Raw genomic sequence first — 23,820 nt, forward strand, 5'->3', positions numbered from 1 at the left:
ACTGAAACAAAAAAAAAACATATTTTTTTCAAAATTTTTGGTAGTTTTTTATTTGTTTAGCAAAAAATAAAAACTGCAGAGGTGATCAAATACCACCAAAAGAAATCTCTATTTGTGGGAAAAAAATGCTAAAAATGTCATTTGGGTACAGTGTAGCATGACCGCGCAATTGTCATTCAAAATGCGACAGCGCTGAAAGCTCAAAATTGGTCTGGGCAGGAAGGTGTTTAAGTGCCTGGTATTGAAGTGGTTAAAAAAAAAAACTGGTAATGGTGCATCCCTAGTATATGTGTGTACATACAAAAATACTCCAGAATAATTCTGCTAGCCCCCAAAATTGAAGAGGTGCAATTTATGTGCATAAAATACTGACTTGTAATGCAGATTAGTAAGACCTCATAAAATATTAAAAAGAAAATCTAAATGCAGTGCTAATTTACTGGCCTATAAGCACCTGTGTTTTTTTTTTTTTTTTTTTTAAACACAAACTGGTCATATGTGTAGCCCCTGTACACCAAAACCTGTTTTTGTGCACCTGGGAGGCACAACGTCTAGCTCGGCCTGCTGAAATATGCTATACCAAGTTGACTAGCATGTGTGTTTAGAGATGTATGCCCATAATACTAAATACCTGCATTCTGAACCTAGGGCCCTAAACACAAATACATCATAATGCCACAGCAAATTTCAGCCTGCTGTAATTTTTGACGGGCTCCTGACGGCGTTCCTAGGTCGTGCTCTTGTGCCTTCCAGGTGCACAAAAATACTGGGTTTTTGACGCACAGGGGCTAATAGTTCAATATGCACGAGGACTAATGATTCCTTCTCCGGCGGGCAGCATTTCTTAACTTTGTTTTTTGTCAAGAGCCATGGAAACGTTCAGCACTTTCATATTGAGGATTTGTGTTTTATATAAATTATTTTTTTTTTTTCTAGTGTCTTCCAACATGATAGAGAAGTCCACAGTAGAAGCTGCAGTACAAGAATGCAGCCGGTCCTGTGATGAAACAATGTAAGATGATCTTCCTTGCCTCATTTTAACTTTTCTTTGTATATACTTTTGTTCATCTCTCTATTTTGTTATGATTTTATTCTCTAGAGAGCACATATTCAACATTATTGGAGCATATGACATCCCGCGTTTCATTTACAATTCAGAAAGAAAGAAGTTCCTCCCGTGAGTAACTTTCCATGTTTCTAAGATTCCAGCAGTGATTTACCACACTGTGAGACCTTGCTATAATAAACTGGGGCCAAAAATAATTGTTCCTTAGTTCGGCTGCATTTTCTGTTTTTAGTGTGTTTTGTTCCTCATATTTGGTTGCTAGGTGCGATGCTTCATTTCTGTGTAGTCACAATTCCCCAGAAGTAGCAATGTTCAGGACATTCTGAGGAGTAGACGCACACAGGCTGCATGAGTGCTGTGTGAAGCATAGCATCTTAGTACTGTTTACTGGCTCATTCCTACAGGTGACTGGGGACTGAGAATGTACACAACTGGCAGCGCGCAGATCAAATTCCTGGTGAATCAGCTGAAAATGTATTGCATAGGTGGCTCCTTTGGCACCAGTTGACTCCATAAAAGTCGATTTTTTTTTTTTTTTTATATATTTTTTCCAATTGATTTTTATCAAAGGATCTGGGTGAAAAAGTCTTAGCTGAGCAATGACTGCATGCAATCAGATGCAGGCACTGCTCTGGGTATACAGTAGCTGACACTGTTTCTTCATCCATCCACGCTATTTAGCATGGATGGGTGGGAATCAAGTGACTTCTCTTGTTTAGCCTGTGGGACTGAATGAGAGAGGTTTTACCATGTATGACAAGCTTTAAGGCCTCCTCCACATTATGGTGAAATAACAGATCCAATATGCAGCCAATAGGTAGGTGCTATAGTTCCCCTTTAACTGTGGTACAATTACAACATTACTTACAAAAGAGGCATTTAGAACATGTCCAAGGTTGTCTTTACACCTTAAATGCATTTTTACACAACTCAGATTATTTTATTTTTTATTATTGGTTTATGGGCCCCAGGTGGTTATGCTATAATGTGCTTATATGCACTACATATTAGCACATTATGAAAGACCCACCTGTGAAACAAAGCCCTCCCACTCAGCTGTCCCTGCTCTTGGCATGTCCATCTTTGTCTGGTCCTCCTTCCGGGTTTGCGCTGTCCGCCACTTGAATGTCCAGGCTGTGACACCACCACAGCACGGTGCTCTCTGCAATCATGGTGCAGGCTTTGTGACATAAATGCAAAGTTAACTACACAATGCGAGTAATGTCATTGGCTGGAGCAGACATGAATATCTCAATAAAGGTTACTAATGAGGAATATATATATATTATAATGCTCAATATAGGGGAAAGTTAAAATGTTGGCATTATTAACAATTTAACAAGCAGTATGAGAGAATTAAAGCAAGCCCCCACTTTCCTCTCTAGCGGCATGTGCTGGGAAGTGATTTCATTCTTGGAGATCACAGAAATACTCTCCTAAAGTCCTGTTTCAGTTGCTATCTAAGGCCCCTTTCACACTGGTGGAGCCTGCCCGCTGAGCAGGCGGATGACAGGCCCGTGTCCACTCTGCTGATGTTGAAAGGACACGGCCTGCTGTCCTCTATAGGCTGTTGGATGGAAGTGGGCCGCCTGTCTGTTTCTATCCAACTGTCATCTGATCTGCCAGACGGATGGAGAACAGATCCCCATACATCTGTTGTATTTGTAACTGACTTTTTAATGAGATTTTTTTTTTATTTGCAATGTTTTCAATTTCTGGATTGCTTTAGTTGTTCACTAATTCACCTGTTGCCTGGCTATCCTATTTGAGTAATCTAATTTATGTTCCACAGCCTAAAAATAGCCAATTATCCAGAACCCAACTTACTTGGAAGCGCCAGAGACAAAGCCGAGCTGTTCCGTGAGAGACACACCATTCTACAACAGGTGAGATGAAATCCCAGTGTATTATGTCAAGTCCTTCATTATTCTGCGCCACTTTTATAATGGTCTAAAGCTGGGTACACACTACAGCGATCTCGCCTGCTGAGCTGTTGTGTTCTGCCAGGGATGCCCCCCCCCCCCCCCCCCCACATGCCAGAACACTCAAATTACTACCATTGGCTGAGAGTGCTGATTGGGAATCAGTTGGCTGCTGGTTTTACAGCATACATAGCTACCCATAGGAGCCAATCAAAACTGTCCTTTTCCATTATAATGGGTGAATGAACTAAGTAATTTGCTATCTTGCCCATCAGACGGGGACGATTGAATGAAAAAGCAGCTACTGCATAATGATTGGTCTGCTGCTTTGACTTTTGTGTACTTTTTGCCAGGGTAGTGTGTTTTATTACCAGGTAGACAGTGCCCATTTGAATGGAGCCTAAGTGTACTCTTATTGTACAATGGGACCACAGGTGAGTAATTCTGGTGGGAGGATTAGCACTGGAAGTTGAATTCCAGTTTTTAGCAACATTTTTATATTTCATTTTGCGCTAAGCTGGTCCAAACTATCTTTACTAAACAATACAGCTGTTGGGTGTGCTGTAATATTCTGTTGTAGCGTTAGCTACATACAGCAAGCAGCACTTTATTCTGGCAGAAGTGGAGAGAATGACATCACAATTTTCACCTCGGGCCAATCGGAGAAAGCCTTGTATTACATAAAGCTGTAAGACTTCTCCTGAATGGCAGAGAAGCAGTCAGCCCTACTCTCTTTATTCCAGCAGCAGATGGGAAGTTGCCTGTCCTGCTGCCAGAAAACAGCATCACTTATATTATGCAGCTATTTCTACTACAATGCATTACAGCACACAGCGACTGCATTGTATAGTAATGTGGCTACGTGTGACACGTCACTGATCTCTGCTCCAATCACAGGGAGCAGAAATCGGTGACACTGTCGCTAGGCAGATGCTTGTTTACATTAGCATCTCCACGTTCTTCCTCCCAGTGAGATGATCGCGGGTATCCCTGCGGCGATCGAGTTCACGCGACTTGACCGGCAAGCACACGATGGCACCGCGGCAAATATAAAGGGACGTACCTGTACGCCCATTTGCCCAGCCATGCCATTCTGCCGACGTACATCGGCGTGTGCCAGTCCGGAACCAGTTAAAGTTTTATTGAAACCTAGAATTCTACTTGAAGAAGTTGTTGACTCCTTTGAAGTGGAAAGAATCCACCATCAGATTTTCACAAGAGGATTTTTTGGCTGATTGGGAGCAGCACAAGGGCTATGTGGTTAGGGCTTGTAGCAATGGGGTCCTTTGTATGAATCCCAGCTTGGACACTACCTGCGTGGGGTTTGCATGTTCTTGCATGGGTTTCCTTCCGCACTCCAAAGAAATGCTGTAAAGTTAATTAGCTCTTGTCTAAATTGGCCCTGGTATTTATTTGTAGTAGTTGCGCATTCATATGTGATGGGGACCTTGGACAAGGATAAAGGATCCTTGAGGGGAGGGACTCGTGTGAATTTACTTTATGTAAACTGCTGCATATATTGTTGGTGCTTTAAAAAAAAAAAGTATCAATTTGTCAAAAATCAAGGCATTATAGGCACATGTATACGTAGGCTTTAAAGATTGGGAAGTTCACAATAAAATACTTAGTGTTTGTGTGTTTATATAAGTGTGATGGCTGTTTTCCTGTGATAACAGAGAACACACAGACATGAGCTCTTCACCCCCCCTGTAATTGGTGCGCACCCAGATGAGAGCAGAAGCAAGTTCCAGGTACAGTGAGAGCCCACAGACCTTTTGAATATAAATGTCAAAATGAATAATCCCTGAACTCTGGATGTATCTTTACCTCTGCAGCTGAAAACTGTAGAAAACCTCTTGGGCAGCGCAGCAAAGATGGGAGAGGTCATTGTTCTTGGAATGATTACCCAGCTGAAGGAGGTGAGTTTCTGCAGTCTCATATGTGAGGATTACACATCTTGATAACTACTAGCTATGAAGCCAACCCTAGTGTTACTTTTATTAAAGTGTGGACCACAGGGATCAGGGAGCACTTGCAAGTATCTGGAACCCCCCCAACAATTTTTTTTTTGTATGTTGGCCCTCATGTAGAATCTAAATGTCAGCAAAATTGAGAAGCTGTCTGAGGACCTAATGGCGTGGAACTTTACCCATAACAACTTGATAAAAAGTGTTCTTTAGCACACTAATAATTATACTGCCAAAATTAGTATGTGCTTTAACCACTTGCTTACTGGGCACTTATATCCCCTTCTTGCCCAGGCTAATTTTCAGCTTTCATCGCTCACACTTTGAATGACAATTGCGCGGTCATGCAACACTGTACCCATATTAAATATTTATAATTTATTTTAACACAAATGGAGATATTTTTTTTGGTGGCATTTAATCACCATGAGGATTTTATTTTTTGCTAAACAAAAAAACAAAATGCTTTTCATATTTTGTTCTAAAATTTTGCAAACGGGTAATTTTATCTCCGGCACTGATGGGCATTTATTGGCGGCACTGATGACGAGGCACTTGCTGGCAGCACTGATAGGCACTTATAGGTGGCACTCATGTTTACTGATAGGGTGGCACTGATGAGGCGGCACTGGTTGGGTGGTACTGGTGGACACTAAGGGGACCGATGTCTCTCTAACAGAAGCCAGTTAGTGGCTTTTTTCTTTTCTATAAACCCTAGAAACCAGCTTCTGTTTACTTCCGTGACCAGCTGTCATTGGCTGACAAATGATCATGTGGTAAAGGGCCCGCTGTCATTGGCCCTTTACCCTGCTCTGTGATCATTGAGTTCCAAGGATTTGGAAATCAGAGCGAGCCGCGTGCACACCCCCAGGGGCACGAGAATGGGAGGATGTCTGTAGTTGCTTGCATCATTTGTCCTTTTTTTTTTTTTTTTTTTTTTTTTTTTTTTTTTTGCTGGAGGCTGTCATTTTGCTGAAGCCCAGAGCCCCTCAGCAGCAGTAAATCTTTAGTCTGTCGTCAGATTGGCCTATAGTGGCTTTTATTTTCAGCACAGTGCCCATAAATAGAGAGCAATTGAGAATTGCAAAGTAAGACAGTGTATAACAGTATAGGCACTTATTTTTAATGTACTACATAGCTACAGCTGGGAAAGGGGCCAGCATGAAGTGATCTAGCAGGACTTAATTTTCTGATTAAAGTTCCAATTTATGTAAAAAACCTTCCAATACCTATGGCCCCCCCCCCCCCCCCCCCAATCTCTAAACACTTATCCCCACTTAGTGCTCTCATGCTCCAGTGCTTTCCCAGCTGCTTTCTCTTCCTTCCTGTTCTCACAGGAGACCCTGAGAACAGCAGGGACCACAGGCTTCTGCTGCTGTCAGTCAAAGCCTGTGATGAGGGAGTGGGTAGTATGGCCAAGCTGCGCTGTGTGTGTCTATAGATGCACAGCCTGGCTCAGAGTGCCTCCATAACACACAGCTTGCTAAGGGGGCACCAGGAGGAAGGAAAAGTGCTGGCAGGGGACTCCAGAAGAGGAGGTAAGGAGCCTCTTCGTGCAATATCGTTGCTGGTAAGAATAACATTTTAATTTTAAGAGTATATCACTTCTATTTTTAATTTTAAAATTACATATGCTATTCCAAGTACTAATGTTCTTTTTATTATTCTTTCTAAAGGGCAAGTATTTCTTAGAAGATCCAACTGGGACTGTTCAGCTGGATCTAAGCAAAGCAATATCCTTTCTTATATCTTGTCATAGTGCCAGTTTAAAATAGGAAAAAAAATCTGTCTTTTTTCCCATATATGTAATAATAGCACGTTTCTGCAGCTGTACTTAATTTGCATTATTATGGAAGTTGGGGTTGTGCTTTTCATTGTTACCACAAGGTGGCTCTGGAACTCTTGGGCTCTGATGGTGAATCAGACAGATGCTCTTCCCATTTATGGTTGGCAATCCTTTTTGTTTTGTTTTTAAAGGGATGTTTCTTAACTTCTACAGAGAGCTCCTATCAGCGGTGATTACCACAAAGTGGAACCTTACTGCAGTAAACTAGGAGCGAGATGGCCAGTTATCATCTGAAGAATAATTATTCTGCAGATATAAAGATTAAATTTAACTGTTCTTGAGACATGATTGGTTCATTCTTAGCAGTATGTGCGCTAAACACTTAATTTTTCCAGTCAAGAAATCCCAAGAGACAGTGATGACTGGGACCTAAACAGTTGCAAGCCATAATTAACTATACAAAGGCTTTATCAAAATGCAAAAAAGAAGGGATCCAATAACTTACTAAAAAGATATTAAAAGTCTTTGAGCTGCTATGCAAATAGGTATCTCGAAAACAGTATGTGAATGGCACACACCTACCACACACTCGTTTATACGTGTAAAATACTAATCTAAACCAGTTGGTGTCATGCTCCCAGTGTGTAACTTTTTGCAATAATAAAATCCGATACTACCCACTTAGCCACTTCAATACTGGCACATTCACCCCCTTCCTGCCCAGGTCAATTTTCAGTTTTCACACTTTGACAATTGCGCGGTCATGCAACACTGTATCCATATGACATTTTTATCATATTTTTTTTTTTTTGAGACTGCTTTCTTTTGGTGGTGTTTAATCACCTCTGGGTGTGTGTTTTTTTTTTTTAGTTTTTTTTTTTTTTTTTTTTTTTAGTTTTTTTTGCTATAAAAAAAATGATAATCAGAAATTTTTTTCTGTTGTCAAATTTTGTAAAGTTTATTTTTCTCCTTCAATCGTGCGCTAATGAGGCGGCACTAATATGACAGCACTGAAAGGTGGCACTGTTGGGCACTGATTGGCATCACTGTTGGCTGCACTGATGAAGGCATTTCCATCAGCTAATAAAATTATCGGCTCTTTACCGAGATTGTTGATGCTCCATGTCCCAGGGACACAGTGCACCGCCAGTCGGCGCGCTTCGCTCCCCTACGGCGAGAGTGGGGTGGCGACGTATGATGTCATCCCAGAACGAGAGAGAGCAGGAGGTGGTTAACATCACATGTAAATAAGTGTGTTACTACCACTTTAATATTAGATGCAAATAAATGAATCCGCAAATAAAACCATACTTAAAATGACAACCAATATAAATGTGAAAATTGTGATTTGCGTCACTGTGTAATATAGCAAGTCTTCTTTTTGCAATCCACCACTCAGTGTCGAACGTACTTCATGCAGCTTGTCCACCCTTCACCGTATGAATGGAATATATGACCAGACCTTGCAATAATGGTCTAAATGTGCAAAGAGGACTCAAAATGATCCTTCCAGATGTTTGGATAACACTGACGCTTCCACCTCCCTCTTAATCACTCCTCCACTCAGCCGCATGAAAATGAAAGAAAATCACCATACATAGTGCTTTTATCCTTAAAAGTACCAGTTTTATTACTAAACAACGCCAGATAAAACGCTCACATTTTTTGGTGCTCGCAGTGCACCGCACTAGAACGGCATGTACTTGTGTATACACTATTTCATCAACCAATAAAAACTTGAGGTGTATTTTACTGCAGTCCTATGTACGAGCATTGTGACATCACGACACTCGTACATCGAGGTATTGCGGTAACGTACACCTCGCAAACTTTTACTCTTGCATTATTTAGTAGGGACCTGAGCATTCCCATCCTTTCAGCAGGTGGGGGAGATGCACTGTGGTCACAAATAAATCAAATTACTATTATAAGATGACCAATCTTCTCAGTGATACCAACAATTGAGTCACTATGGAGGGAACCCACTAATAGTTACAAAAAAAAATGGTTATTGGCTACGACAGCTAGAAAAGAGAAGTCATCATTCAGACCTTGCACCGCTCTAAGACCCCTTTCACACTGGGGCGTTTTTCAAGCGCTTTAGCGTTAAAAAAAGCGCCTGTAAAGCGCTTGAAAGAAGCCTCATCTGCAGTCCCAATGTGAAATGTCAGCGCCCGAAAAACACTCGTATAGCGCCGCTTAAACTAGCAGCGCTTTACCAGCGTTTTTCGAGTGTTAATGGGGCGCTTTTAACCCCTGCTAGTGGCCAAATAAAGGGTTAAAAGCGCCCACAAAACGCTGCTGCCAATAGCGTTTTTCTGGCGTTTTACAAGCGCTTCCCATTGATTGCAATGGGAAGGGGCGTTTTAGGAGCGATGTATTCACCGCTCCAAAAGCGCTGCAAAGAAGCTGCTTGCAGGACTTTTTTTGACGCTCTTCCAGCGCAGCGCCTCAGTGTGAAAGCACTCGGGCTTTTACATTGGGATTGCAGTTGCAGCTTCTTTAGGCGCTTTTTTTAACGCTAAAGCGCATGAAAAACGCCTGAAAAACACCCCAGTGTGAAAGGGGTCTAACCCAGAAAAGCTACATCATACCTGTATGGACTGCTCCAGATACACAGGGAAGGTGCCACTCCAAGACCAACTGTCAGAAGTATCAACTCTGTCACATATACATTACTAAGTATCTGGCTATAATTGTATCACCCTTAGTGGACAACACCCACTCCATGTAGTGTGTTTTCTTGCTACTACCTGTAGGTGATTGTGAACTGTGAACATGCATATGCTAAGGAGTGCAAGGGTTCATCTTTGATAACTTTTTCCACGACAGTTCTGTGCAAGTAAATCAAAGAATTTGCAGTCGTGTTTAATCTTCTACATTTTTATGCACCCATTCCTACAACAATGTATACCTGTATTTTAGATGTAAAAGGTAAGTGGCAGTGTCCTTTTTAAATATTACGTTTACTTACCTAGGTGGTTACCAACCTTTTAGGAAGGATCATGCTTATTAAGAAATTGTAATGGCAAAAATACCATTTGTGCTGATGCTTTTGCCTATGAATTTTGTTTAATTCTCAATTTGTTGGAAGGATTGCTTTCATTGTTATAAGCATCCTTATGTGTGTAAGTTGAGTCGTTGAAAAAATAAACTTCTCTTTGAAATAACTCCTGAGTCATTCCCTTAACTCCACCGCACCAGTTCCACAGCGGCCTTTATACAGAGTCGTCTTTTGTCTTAGCGGAAGGTAACGTATATATTCTCTTATGATGTAATTTGTTTCTTATATCGTTGTCAAAGAAAAGTGTTAAGTGTGATTTTCTTTCCCTATAGGTTGGTACGAGGATAAAATATTTCATATCAATGCATTTGGATTTCCACCTACTGAACCTTCTAATACAACAAGGTGAGGGCTACATTATAGCTCCCATATTCTTATCAGTATAGGATTGGTTTAATCTGAATTGTGGGTAATACGCTGTAACAAAATGTCACAGAAATGCTTGCACGAAGGGTGGCAACATCTGCTTCCTGGAAGCTGTGTAAATTCCTTCCTACTGCTTGTTGTATGAAACTTTAGATTTAAAGGAGACAGTATGAGACAGTTGAGAAAGGTTCATACTTGCTGTAATCCAGTACAGTAGTCATTGCTGCCCAACAACTCACTCCACCCCCCCCCCCGTCATTCATAGGAGAGGAGGAGGGCAGTCAAGGCACTAAAAGCAGGATATACATACATAGTCGTCTTCCTCATACAGATACCTGTGATCCAGGGACAGATGTATATGAGGATACAAGATGTAATGCCTAATGTTAAGGTTCCTGGTCACCGTGGGCATATAAAGAACGGGAGCACAAAAATAAACTCGCGTGGACTAGGCATGATGCAGGCTCCATAGTCGCAGGGTTTTTGGATCACCCGCGCGGGAGCGTGTTCACCCACTGAGCTGCATCGTCAGGAGTGTTGAAGAATCAAACCGATTCGCCGTCAGCCACTCTTAGGCCGCGTACACACGGGCGGATTGTCTGCCCAACTAAGTTCGTCAGACAATCCGACAGACAGTCCGTTCAAAATTTGAATGAACGGACTTGACCACACACGATGAGCAGACAGTCCTCTGAAAGCGTGCGCGATGACGTGTACAGCACGTACGACGGGACTAGAAAAACGACATTTCCTATACACTGCAATGCAACCTTCGGCCGTGTAAATCCTTTCTGAGCATGCGCCATACTTAGTCCGTCCAACTTGCCTACACACGAGCGGACTGTCCGCTCAAACCAAGTTTGGACGGACAAAATTACGGAAATTCCGTAAGTCTTTGTTCGTCAGACAGTCCGCTGAAAAAGTCCGCTGAAGCCCACACACGAGCGGATTGTCCGCTGAAACAGGGTTCAGCGGACTAAGTTGGACAGACAATCCGCCCGTGTGTACGCGGCCTTAGGCACCCAGGAAACATCATGCTGTATTTGATGTTCCGGGATCTGAGGGATTGCTTGACCGCGTCGAATGACTTCCTCCTCTTTTGGGTGTCTACGCAAAAATCCGGGGAAAACATCAGACAAGCCGCTTCATCGAGAATATTCTCCATCTTCTGGGCCTCACGAAGTATGAGGTCCCGATTCCTGAAGTTCATTGGTTTAAATATAAATGTGCGCGGGGGCACTCTGGGAGGTCCACGGGTGGGAGGCATCCTGTGCGCCCTCTCCACGACAAAGTGCGGGGAGAATGGCGCCTGTGGGAAAAGGGAATGGAGGAGGCGTTCAGTGAAGGCAGGAGTGTCTGGCCCCTCCGTACCCTCAGGGAGGCCGATGATCCGCAGGTTATTACGCCAGTTGCGGTTCTCAGCGTCTTCTGACTTGGCTTCCAGGTGTTTCAGTCGAATCTGAACTGTGTGTAGGGTGGCCGTATGATCTCTCACCACCTCCTCCGTCTCCCCCACGTGGGTTTCCACCTCGCCCACTTACCGACGCAGCTTCTCGATATCTTTCCTCATCAAGCCCATCTCAATTTGGAGAGAGTCAATTTTGCTGGTGAGTGCGGCTTGACAACCATTAATGGCCTGCATAAGTGCAGCGTATCTGTCCTCATCCATGAGGGCCAGATCGATCTCGGAGGTTTGTGTCGCCATGTTGGAGGTTCCTTCCACATGTGCGGCCGCACCAGAGGAGCGGGCCAGGGCTCCCTTGTGCTGTAGCTTGCGGTTACCTCCCTTGTTCTTTCTAGGCAGAACCATCTACATGAGCCGGTGGCAGTGTTTTTAGAGGGTTCAGAAAGGGCAGGATAAATACCCCTCCGTTGGTACAGAGCTCCTCTCCTAGACGTCCGACCCAATCGCCGTCTTGGGGGGCCCCGGCGATTTGCTGTTTACATTGTTCTCCCTCTGTACCATCGACATTGAGTCCGCCGTACCCACCAATCGGCTCCGTCTGTGTACAATAACAGCGGGAGTGGGTCGCCGGCGGCACGTGTGCGTGACCCAGACTTGGACGTGTCAGATCATGTACCATATCTACGGTGGACGGTCCGCAAGTGGTTAAAGTATATTTAACCCCTTGTAAAGCAACCCATTCAGTTTAAAATAGAAATAAAAGGCAAAATATCTGTGTATAGATATAAAACACCTTGTAAATACTTTTTTTCCTCCTTTTTTTTTCTTTCTTTCTTATAATGCCGCGTACACACGGGCGGACTGTATGGCCTACTTAGTCCGTCGAAAAACATTTCAGTGGACAGTCCGCTCGTGTGTGGGCTTCAGCGGACTTTTTCAGCGTGCAGTCTGGCGTACTAAGTATTTCTGATTTTTCGAAATTCTGTCCGTCATACTTTGGTTTCAGCGGACAATCCGCTCGTCAGTAGGCTAGTTCGACGGACTAAGAATGGCGCATGCTCAGAAAGGATTTACACGGCGGAAGGGTGCTTTGCTGTGTATTGGACTTCCTTTTTCTAGTCCCGTCGTACGTGCTGTACACGTCATCGTGCAAGCTTTCGACGGACTGTTTGTGCATCCGTGTGTGGTCAAGTCCGTTCATTCTAAAGTATGACGGACTGTCCGTCGGATTGTATGACGGACTAAGTAGGCCATACAGTCCGCCCGTGTGTACGCGGCTTTAGTGATCGCATGACCTCTGTTCCCAGCTGCATTAGGAGTTCAGAGAACTGGGGGAGGAGAAGCAGCAGCAGCACATGTTTTTTCCCCAGGGTGGGAGGGCAATGATCAGCTCAAGTCTGATCATTGTAGGAGAGCATCCTGAAAACTGATCACGCTGTGCTCTCATGACTAGTGTGGTCAGTTTTTGATCGGAAAGCAGAGGCACTGGCAGGCACACCAGGGATTTCACTCAAAGGAAGCAATACAAAGAGAACAGTGTACTTTTTTCATATATGTACATGGTACAGCAGGCACATATCAGGAATATGAAATTTCTGGGATTGACGTTCTTTAACTGCTTGCTGACCGCCGGCTGTCAAATGATGGCCAGGCAGCGTGGCTCTTGTGGCGGGAGGGCATCCTATGACATCCTCCCATTTAAACGGGGAATGCGTGCGATTGTGCATCCCTGTTCCTTCGGTGGCGGTGTGTTACGAAGACACCGTTCGCCACCGGGGGGGGGGGGGGGGGTAAACAGCCATTGGGTATGGCAGTTTACCACGGGATCAAGATGGTTCCACCCCCACTGTGCACGGCGCATGCGCACGATCACGTGCAAGGCGGTGGAGGTGTGTTCTCGGGAACACTGCTCGTCACCGACACTGGTACACAGCCATTGGCCGGCTGTTTACCCGTCCTTTCACAGCCGATCACTAAATGTAAACAAACCGCAGTAACGAGATGTTACCGGGTTCTCCTCCTCGTACACCGATCATGTGTGAGAAGGAGATTGTACCTACTGTACACACCAATCACACTGATTGCCCCCCCCCCCCCCCCTCAAATAAAGAGGACCTGTCACCACCCATCATACTCGGGAGGAGTAGCAGAATGTGTTTTGGGGTGTAATTTTTACTATATACATGCTATGTGTTAGAAATATCTTATAAATGGCCAACTTTGTGTGTGTAAAAAAAAAAAAAAAAAAAGTGCTTTTTTTTTTTTTTTTTTTTTTTTTTTACACATTTTCCAAAAACTTCTGGAAAAAAAATGAACCGTTTAAAAAGACTCAATTTTGTGGGTAATTTCATTGTCCTGTTGCTCCAGGGCCTTCAAAAGTGTAATAGGTGGCTGTGAAATGAGATGTGTCATTTTTGCTCATAGAACGTCTGAAGGTGCCACTTCAATGTTGGTGCTCTGTATGTGACCACTTATTTAATACCTTGGAATGTCTACTTTGTAAAAAGGGGTAATTTGGGGGGTATTTGTATTTTCCTGACTTGTTAGTGTCTCAAGAAATGAGATACACCTGATGTACTGAAGGCCTGATCAGATGTGATCAATTTTCAGCGATTGGCACCATAGTTTGTAGGCTCTATAACTTTCACGAAGACCAAATAATATATACTAATGTAGGTTATTTTACCAAAGATATGTAGCAGTATAAATTTTGGCCAAAATTTATGAAGAAAAATTACTAATTGGCAAAATTTTATGACAAACAAAGAGGCATTTTTTGTCACAAAATTTACATTTTTATTTTTTTATTTATAGCACAAAAAATAAAAAAAACCCACTAGTGATTAAATACCACTAAAAGAAAGCTCTATTTGTGTGGAAAAAAGGACACAAGTTTCTTTTTTTGTTTACAAACTTTTTTTATTTGGTACAAAGGGTGGTACAAAATATATAGTACAGTAGTATAAATCAAATCACAGAAAGTCCAATATACACTTGAGCATATAACATACATATGTGGTATAAATAACTTTCATTGACAATAAAAAAAAAAAGGGCGAGTTCTTTTATTCTTTTATGTATTTATTTATGTTTTTAATTCTTTTGGGGGTAACACTTACTTTATATAGGTAAGCAGCTAAAATTTTAAAGACTAGAGATAGAGATATATATATATATATGTGAGCTTTATTCAGGGTTGAAAAACTCGTTGCTATATTCAAACCAGGGATCCCATTTTTTACTGTATATATGCATAGTGTTTTGAACAGAATTAAATATTTTCTCCATTAAGTTAATGTTCAGAATCCTCGTCTTGAGATGTCTTAGTGGGACTGTAGATGATTTTCAGTGATATGCAATTAACCAGTGGACTGCTACACATATAGTATGGATTAATCTCATATTATGAGTGGGGAGATCTGTAGTGGGGGAGAAGAGGAGGCAGTTGTGTAATGATAAAACTATGTTTTTATTTGAGATTTTGGAAGCAAACTTTTCTAATTGCTTCCATATACGGGTGATCTTATCACAGGCCCAGAAGATATGTGAAAACGATCCTATGGAGTGGCATTCTCTAAAGCATGTAGGGGAGGAGGTAGGGAAGATGGTGTGGAGTTTAATTGGGGTGTAGTACCATCTAGTAAATCATTTTAAGGCTGTTTCTTTAAAGTGGTTGTAAACCCTTACAAACCACTTTGACCTACAGGTAAGCCTAGATTAAGGCTTACCTGTAGGTCCAAGCAATATCTCCTAAACCTATATGGTTTAGGAGATATTTGCCCGAAAACGGGCACCGCTGTCTACGGCGCATGCGCCGTAGACAGCGGCGCGCAGGCGCACTGAGCGCGGCATTCTCTGCGACGGAGCTGACGTGCGTGTCGGCTCCCGTGCGCATGCGCGGGAGTGACGTCATCGCGGCTTTGCCGAATGACAGCGGCGGAGCTGTGAGACCCCACCAACAAGATGGATGCGGCGGACTACAGGGGACAGCGGTGACATCGCTGGCTCCTGTGTCAGGTAAGTGACACATAATGGACTACTATGCGATGCATAGTAGTCCATTATGCTTTGCCTTTGCAGGGAATGAAAGAGGAAGTAAACTCATCAGGCTTTACTTCCTCTTTAATGGCAATAGATTTAGTACATTTATGTAAATTGTTTATACAGACATCCCAATTAACTGTAGTGTACGAGAAATTTGATTCTTGTTCCCATTTAATCATGTATGGGAGTTTGTTTATACCTGTAGTGTTGTTATAGGTTAAAGTATACTTCCGAGACAAAGCCACGTTTTCTAGGGGATTTAAGGCAGAGGTTTTCATAGAAGGATGGAACTTGAGTATTCGTGGTTTGATAATGTTTAATCAAAAATTGTTTAATCTTGAGATATTTATTGTATTCTGTTTCTGGGACTTGGTGTTTTGCCTTGAGGGAAGAGAAAGAAATGAAATTTGAGCCTTCAATGAAACAAAAAAGAGACGTAAGGTTATTATTAATCCACCAAGTAAGATCTGCAGGGTCTTGAATGTAGTGGTGGAGTTTTGGGTCTCCCATAAAGGAGGCGTGTGGAGGGGTTTTGGAGATAAGATTACATTTTTGTTTATATAATTTCCACAATTGGTACGACAGAGAAACAATTTGATTCAAAGAGTCAATATCTAGGTTGGGAATTTTTGTTTCCCCAAAGTAAACTTGAAATGGTGAATGGTAAAATGGAATTCTTTTCGAATACAACCCATGGAACTTTTGGATTCGGAATGTGCCATTGTGCAATTTGGGTTAATCTGGCTGACAGGTAATATAACCAGAAATCAGGGAGGCCCAGTCCTCCCTGTTTTTGGGATCTATATAGAATTAATTTTGATAGGCGCGGGTGAGAGTCTGACCAAATGAATTTATTAATATCGGATTGGAATTTCCTAATCAATGCTTTATTAAGTCTGACAGGGAGAGCCCTAAATAAATATAGAATTTTGGAGTAGCGTCATTTTAATTGCTGTTATCCTGCTCAAGAATGAAATTTTATATAATTTCCACATTTTTAATGTTGCTCTCAGCTTATGTATCAATGGAATGTAATTTTTAGTCCCTAAATCCAGAAAAGTAGGAGTAAGGTGAATACCTAGGTAGGGGAGAGAATCTAAAGAATAGGAAAAGTTGAACGAGGTACGTAGGGGTTCGAGGTTGGGATATTTATTGGCATACCTAACGATTTAGAAACGTTTACTGTTAAGCCTGATAGAGGTGAGAAAATATTAAGCGTTTGTAAAAGGTTGGGTAATGCTTCATGAGGTTGAGAGGGGAAGATCAACATGTCGCCTGCGTACATGCTTAGTTTATATGTATTTTGTGTTGTGGAGTAACCCTTAATGCCGTCATGAAGAAGGATAGCTGTAGCTAATGGTTCAATCGCTAGTGTGAATAATAGTGGGGAAAGGGGGCATCCCTGACGTGTTCCTCTACTAATTTTGAAAAAATCTGAGTTGCAACCTGGAATTCTTATTCTAGTGGAGGGGTTATGGTAAAGTGCATGAAAAGCGTGCACAAATGCTCCATCCAAGCCATATCTCAGAAGGATTAGATCTAAAAAATTTCCAGGAGACATTGTCAAATGCCTTATTAACCAGTTGCCGACCGCCGCACGCCGATGTACGTCGGCAGAATGGCACGGGCAGGCATAAGGGCTTACATGTACGTCCCTTGCCTCCCGCGGGTCGGGGGCCCGATCGGGCCCCCGCCCGGTGCCTGCGGCGGTCGGTTTTCGTCCGGGAGCGATCCGGGACGAGGGGGCGGCCATTCATTCATGGCCACCCCCTCGCGATCGCTCCCGACGAATAGAAATCCCCCGTGACATCACTTCCTCTCCTGTAATGTAAACACAGGAGAGGAAGTGATGTATTCTCTCCTCCGTGTCGGTATTTTCCGTTCCGACACGGAGGAGAGCGGATCGGTGAGTTGCACCAACACTCTACACACACAGTAGAACATGCCAGGCACACTCACACCCCCCCTTTACCCCCCGATCACCCCCCCAATTACCCCTGCCCCCCAGTCACAGTGACACCAATGTCATTTTTTTTTTTTTTGCATTGGTGTCATTTGTGACTGTAATAACTGTTAGGGCAGTTAGAGTTAGCCCCCTTTAGTTCTAATGTACCCCCCTAACCCCCCCAATAAAGGTTTAACCCCGTGATCACCCCCCGTCGCCAGTGTCACTAAGGCTGGGTTCACATTGCAGCGGTTTATGAGAACGAATGTGATTCGCACTGCAGTGCAAATCACATCCGATCTCTGTGCGATTCGAGTTCAGCCATTCGCCGCACCCGCCGCAAATTCGCACGGGACCCTTTTTTTGGCCCGCAGCAGAATCGGATCGCATGGGTGTTCACACCATGCGATCCGAGTTTGCAGATCGCACTGCGATATGCGAACTGATCTGGGGGTGTCAGTAACATTTCACTGACACTCCCAGCAGTTCGCATAGGGCAGTGTGAACTGCCGCCGGGAGGCATGCGATGCGGGAACCCGCCGCGGATTCGCGGCGTTTCCGCATCGCTCCAGTGTGAACCCAGCCTAATAAGCGATCATTTTTCTGATCGCCGTATTAGTGTCACAGGTGACGCTAGTTAGGCAGGTAGGTATTTAGGTTCGCCGCAGCTTTTTATAGCGCCAGGGACCCCCATATACTACCGCATAAAACCCCCTGATTGCCCCCTAGTTAACCCTTTCACCAGTGATCACCATATAACTGTTACAGGTGACGCTGGTTGGTTAGTTATTTTTTTTATAGTTTCAGGGCACCCGCCATTTATTACCTAATAAAGGTTTAACCCCCTGATCACCCGGCGGGTGTCATTTGTGACTAATAACTGTTAGGGCAGTTAGGGTTAGCCCCCTTTAGTTCTAAGGTACCCCCCTAACCCCCCCAATAAAGGTTTAACCCAGTGATCACCCCCGTCGCCAGTGTCACTAAGGCTGGGTTCACATTGCAGCGGTTTATGAGAACGGATGTGATTCGCACCGCACTGCAGTGCAAATCGCATCCGATCTCTGTGCGATTCGAGTTCAGCCATTCGCCGCACCCGCCGCAAATTCGCACGGGACCCTTTTTTTGGCCCGCAGCAGAATCGGATCGCATGGGTGTTCACACCATGCGATCCGAGTTTGCAGATCGCACTGCGATATGCGAACTGATCTGGGGGTGTCAGTAACATTTCACTGACACTCCCAGCAGTTCGCATAGGGCAGTGTGAACTGCCGCCGGGAGGCATGCGATGCGGGAACCCGCCGCGCATTCGTGGCGTTCCCGCATCGCTCCAGTGTGAACCCAGCCTAATAAGCGATCGTTTTTCTGATCGCTGTATTAGTGTCACAGGTGACGCTAGTTAGGCAGGTAGGTATTTAGGTTCGCTGCAGCTTTTTATAGCGCCAGGGACCCCCATATACTACCGCATAAAGCCCCCTGATTGCCCCCTAGTTAACCCTTTCACCAGTGATCACCATATAACTGTTACAGGTGACGCTGGTTGGTTAGTTATTTTTTTATAGTTTCAGGGCACCCGCCATTTATTACCTAGTCTCACTAGTGTACCCCTAAATTTAGGGGTGTCTACTTTCCAAAATGGGGTCATTTGGGGGGGGTTTGTGCCATCTTGGCATTTTATGGCCTTCAAAACTGTAACGCCCTTAGAAAGCCTGAAGGCGGTGCTTGGTTTTCGGGGACCCGTACGCGGCTAGGCTCCCAAAAAGTCCCACATATGTGGTATCCCCGTACTCAGGAGAAGAAGCAGAATTTATTTTGGGGTGTCATTTCACATATGCCCATGGCATGCGTGAGCAATATATCATTTAGTGACAACTTTGTGAAAAAAAAAAAAAAAAAAAAAAGTTTGTAATTTTCCCGCAACTTGTGGCAAAATATAAAATATTCCATGGACTCAACATGCCTCTCAGCAAATAGCTTGGGGTGTCTACTTTCTAAAATGGGGTCATTTGTGGGGGTTTTGTGCCATCTTGGCATTTTATGGCCTTCAAAACTGTAATAGGTAGTGAGAAGTGAACTCAAAAATTTACGCCCTTAGAAAGCCTGAAGGCGGTGCTTGGTTTTCGGGGCCCCGTACGCGGCTAGGCTCCCAAAAAGTCCCACATATGTGGTATCCCCATACTCAGGAGAAGCAGCAGAATTTATTTTGGGGTGTCATTTCACATATGCCCATAGCATGTGTGAGCAATATATCATTTAGTGACAACTTTGTGTAAAAAAAAAAAAATATTTTTTTTTTGTCATTATTCAATCGCTTGAGGCAAAAAAATAAAATATTCAATGGGCTCAACATGCCTCTTATCAATTTCCTTAGGGGGTCTACTTTCCAAAATGGGGTCATTTGGGGGGGTTTTGTACTGCCCTGCCATTTTAGCACCTCAAGAAATGAGATAGGCAGTCGTAAACTAAAAGCTGCGTAAATTCCAGAAAACGTACCTTAGTTTGTAGATGTGACAACTTTTGCGCAAACCAATAAATATACAGTTATTGACTTTTTTTTTACCAAAGACATGTGGCTGAATACATTTTGGCCTAAATGTATGACTAAAATTGAGTTTATTGGATTTTTCTAATAACAAAAATAGAAAATATCATTTTTTTTCAAAATTTGCGGTCTTTTTACGTTTATATCGCAAAAAATAAAAATCGCAGAGGCAATCAAATACCATCAAAAGAAAGCTCTATTTGTGGGAAGAAAAGGACGCAAATTTTGTTTGGGTACAACATTGCATGACCGCGCAATTACCAGTTAAAGCAGCGCAGTGCCAAAGTGTAAAAAGACCTCTGGTCATTTACCAGCAAAATGGTCCGGTCTGAAAGTGGTTAATATCCAGGCTCAGCATTAAAAGGGGTCTAGAGCATAGGTTTGCATCCTGTATAATGTTTGTGACTAGTCTGATATTATCAGTAATTTGTCTTCCCGGGATAAAGGGGAAATAAGTGTGGGAATTATTGAGGAAAGTCTATTGGCAAGGAGTCTGCTGAAAATCTTCAGATTGTTGTTTATAACAGAGATTGGTCTGTAGTTTTGTGGTAGTGTGTGATCTTTATTAGGTTTTGGGATGAGTGACATATTGGCCAATAGCATTTCCTCTGGGAATTGTTCACCTTTTAGGATCTTATTGAATACTTTCATAAGGTGGGAAATTTAGAAGTTGTTGATATTGTTTGTAATATAGCGACGTAAAACTGTCAGGGCCTGGAGCTGAGTTTTTTTTAAGGGACTTAATAATTTGAACTAATTCTTCTTCCGAGCAGGGTGAATTTAGAGTTTCCTTTTGGTTTTGATTTAATTGTGGGAAAGGGATATTATTCAACCAGGAAAGTGAGGAGGGAGGGAGTGGGAGATTAGGTGACGAAAGGAGGTCAGAGTAAAATGTTTTTAAATATTGAGAGTATCTCCTGAGGATGTGTGACCAACTGATTTGTGTTATTTTTAAGCTTGTATATATGGGTAGGTTTTATAGATTGATTAAGTTTACGGGCAAACATTGTAGAGTAGGAGTTACTGGAGAGTAGGAATTTGGCTTTTGACCAACGAAGAGCTTTCTCTGCTTTAAATGTTAGTAGAGCATCTAATTCGTTACGTTTAGTTGTAATTTGTTTAAAGATATCAGGGTTGTGTGTGTGTTTATGGTCTTTATATAGATTATGAAGGTCTTTGGTGAGGGAGTGAATTTTTTCTAACCTCACCCTATTACATTGTGCCGCTCTTTTAATAAAATTACCTCTCATCACGGCTTTATGTGCTAAAAGGACACAAGTTTCATATGGGTACAGTGTTGCATGGCTGAGTAATTGTCATTCAAACTATGAGAGCGCTGAAAGCTGAAAATTGGTCTGGACAGGAAGGGGGTATAAGTACCCTGTATTGAGGTGGTTAAGCAAGGCAGGGTAAACTGCTTTATAGCTGAAGCCAAGTTCATTTTCCATTTTGAGTGTAATTAGTCATTCTAAGCACAAGGAAAGAGACTGTATTAACATGTAAATCATTTTGCAGGGCTTATTATGGTAATATAAACTTTTTTGGAGGGCCCTCCTCCACATCTGTAAAAGCCTCGGCAAAACTAAAGCAGTTGGAAGAGGAAAACGAGGACGCCATGTTTGTGTTTGTGTCTGACCTTTGGCTGGACCAGGTGGAAGTCATGGAGAAACTTCATGTCATGTTTTCAGGTATTTGCAAGACTTTACTGCTCACCATTTACATGAGAGCTGAGTACATAGTTAGGTTGAATAAAGACACCAGCCCAATATAGTGAGTGAATGTGGGTGCGTGTCTACAATTCTCCCTATCCCTGTACATTGTACAACAGTTGCTCATGTACAAGGTGCTCATTTATTATATTTATTTAAGGTACCCATATAGCGCCGTCAATTTACACAGCACTCCACATATACATCACACACTCGCATCAGTCACAACCCTCAAGGAGCCCACAATCCAAGGTCCTCAATTCACGTTCATATATTAGGGCCAATTTTGGACAGAAGCCAATTAACCCCCCAGCACGTCTTGGGAGTGTGGGAGGAAACTGGAGTACCCGGAGCAAACCCACAGGGAGAACATGCAAACTCCCAGACAGGTAGTGTTGTGGTTGGGATTCGAACCAGCGACCCACTGGTAGGGCAGCTCTTGCACAGTTACAAGGAACTGCCATTGATACAACTTATTCTAGGGGGGGAAAAACAGTTTGACATCACATTGTCTCTAACCTTTATTCGTTTTTTTTATTTTTTATTGTAGATTTGTTTGTTCTAACATCACAGTAAAGCCTTCAATGACTGGTCAGTTACCAGACACACTTTGACTGCCAGTGCCCCTCCCAGTACTCTTGTAAAAAAAAATTTTTCACAGTTTGGTTTATTTATTTATTTTTTAAAACCCCAAAGGTTTAATATCACTTTAAAGAAAAAAGAGAACTGCGCTAACCTCAAATTCCCAAAGTGAATGGGATATGTGTGTGTGCTAAACCCACGATATAAACCTTTAGTGTCTTAATATCTCAAAGAATAGTGCATACAATTATATACACAAAAATTTTAAATTAGTACAAAATAAGACACAATCGCGTGTCAATAGTGTGAACCACCCAAAAACAACACAGGTTGTATAAATCTATATGTATATACCCCTAAGGATAAAAAATAAAAAAATATTTTAAAAACATGCCCCAAAACTGAAAGTGCATGAAATAAATTCCCCCCCAAAAAAAAAAAAAAAAATTGTCAACTCTATATACTGTCCATATGGACAGTATATAGAGTTGACAATTTTTTTTTTTTTAATATATATAATTATAATATTATATAATATATATTATAATATATATAATTGTATGCACTATTCTTTGAGATATTAAGACACTAAGGTTTATATCGTGGGTTTAGCACACACACATATCCCATTCACTTTGAATTTGAGGTTAGCGCAGTTCTCTTCTTTCTTTTCTGTTAATTTGTGTATTTTTGATGTACATCTGAATTGCAGCTTCCGACCATTATTGTTTTCATTCCATAAGCGCAGTTTTTTCTTCTTTGCTCTTTAATATCACTTTAAGCCACAACCCATACAAGATTAAAGAGGTTGTATAGTAATTTTTATGACTTTTACCTATTTACCTTTTACCTACAGGAAAGCCTATAATAAGGCTTACCTGTAGGTAAAAAAATATCTCCTAAACCTGTATGGTTTAGGAGAAATTCCCCTCACAATGCGCCACTGACTGCAGTGGCGCATGCGCACAGGAGATTCTCGGCTGAAAGTCCGGCAGACGCCGGACCCTGCTGGAAAGAAATCTCCCGCGCGCATGCGCTGTGAGTGGCGGCCGGACCAGCGACACGGTGTGGATCGGGCCAGATGTCAGGGCCTCGTTCTAAGGTAAGTATTTCATAATGAGCTAGTATGCGGTGCATACTAGCTCATTATGCCTTTTCCTTTGCAGGTCAGGAAAAAATAACTTCAGTGGGTATACAACCGCTTTTAAGATATTAACACTGGGACGCTCTAAAGCCTAAGTTTGTGCAGGCTTTACATTGAAACTGCTGGAACCCCATGCATTTTAAGTTACTGACTTAATGGCTGAACCAGCAAGATGAGGTGAAGTTCTGTACTTGTCGAAAGAAGTAACAACTAATCGGCCCTGTAGCACAAAGATATTCAAACAAGCTAAAAAGGTTCGTGTTTGCAAGGATGATTTGACA

General features: G+C 42.6%; 1 protein-coding gene across 1 annotated transcript in view; it reads left to right on the forward strand.

The window, feature by feature from the left end:
• The window catches only part of POLE2 (DNA polymerase epsilon 2, accessory subunit), a 54,885-nt gene that overhangs the window by 7,616 nt on the left and 23,449 nt on the right, over positions 1-23,820 (forward strand). Inside the window, exons 3-11 of the mRNA XM_077463537.1 lie at positions 937-1,012; positions 1,100-1,177; positions 2,859-2,952; positions 4,665-4,739; positions 4,824-4,907; positions 6,632-6,688; positions 9,943-9,991; positions 10,078-10,150; positions 21,620-21,792. Of these exons, the coding sequence (XP_077319663.1) occupies positions 937-1,012; positions 1,100-1,177; positions 2,859-2,952; positions 4,665-4,739; positions 4,824-4,907; positions 6,632-6,688; positions 9,943-9,991; positions 10,078-10,150; positions 21,620-21,792 (759 nt within the window). The remainder of the gene's footprint in view (positions 1-936; positions 1,013-1,099; positions 1,178-2,858; positions 2,953-4,664; positions 4,740-4,823; positions 4,908-6,631; positions 6,689-9,942; positions 9,992-10,077; positions 10,151-21,619; positions 21,793-23,820) is intronic.

The sequence above is a fragment of the Lithobates pipiens genome, unplaced genomic scaffold, assembly GCF_037356315.1.
Source record: "Lithobates pipiens isolate NorthernLeopardFrog02 unplaced genomic scaffold, aLitPip1_a1.2 Scaffold_30, whole genome shotgun sequence".
Classification (NCBI taxonomy): domain Eukaryota; kingdom Metazoa; phylum Chordata; class Amphibia; order Anura; family Ranidae; genus Lithobates; species Lithobates pipiens.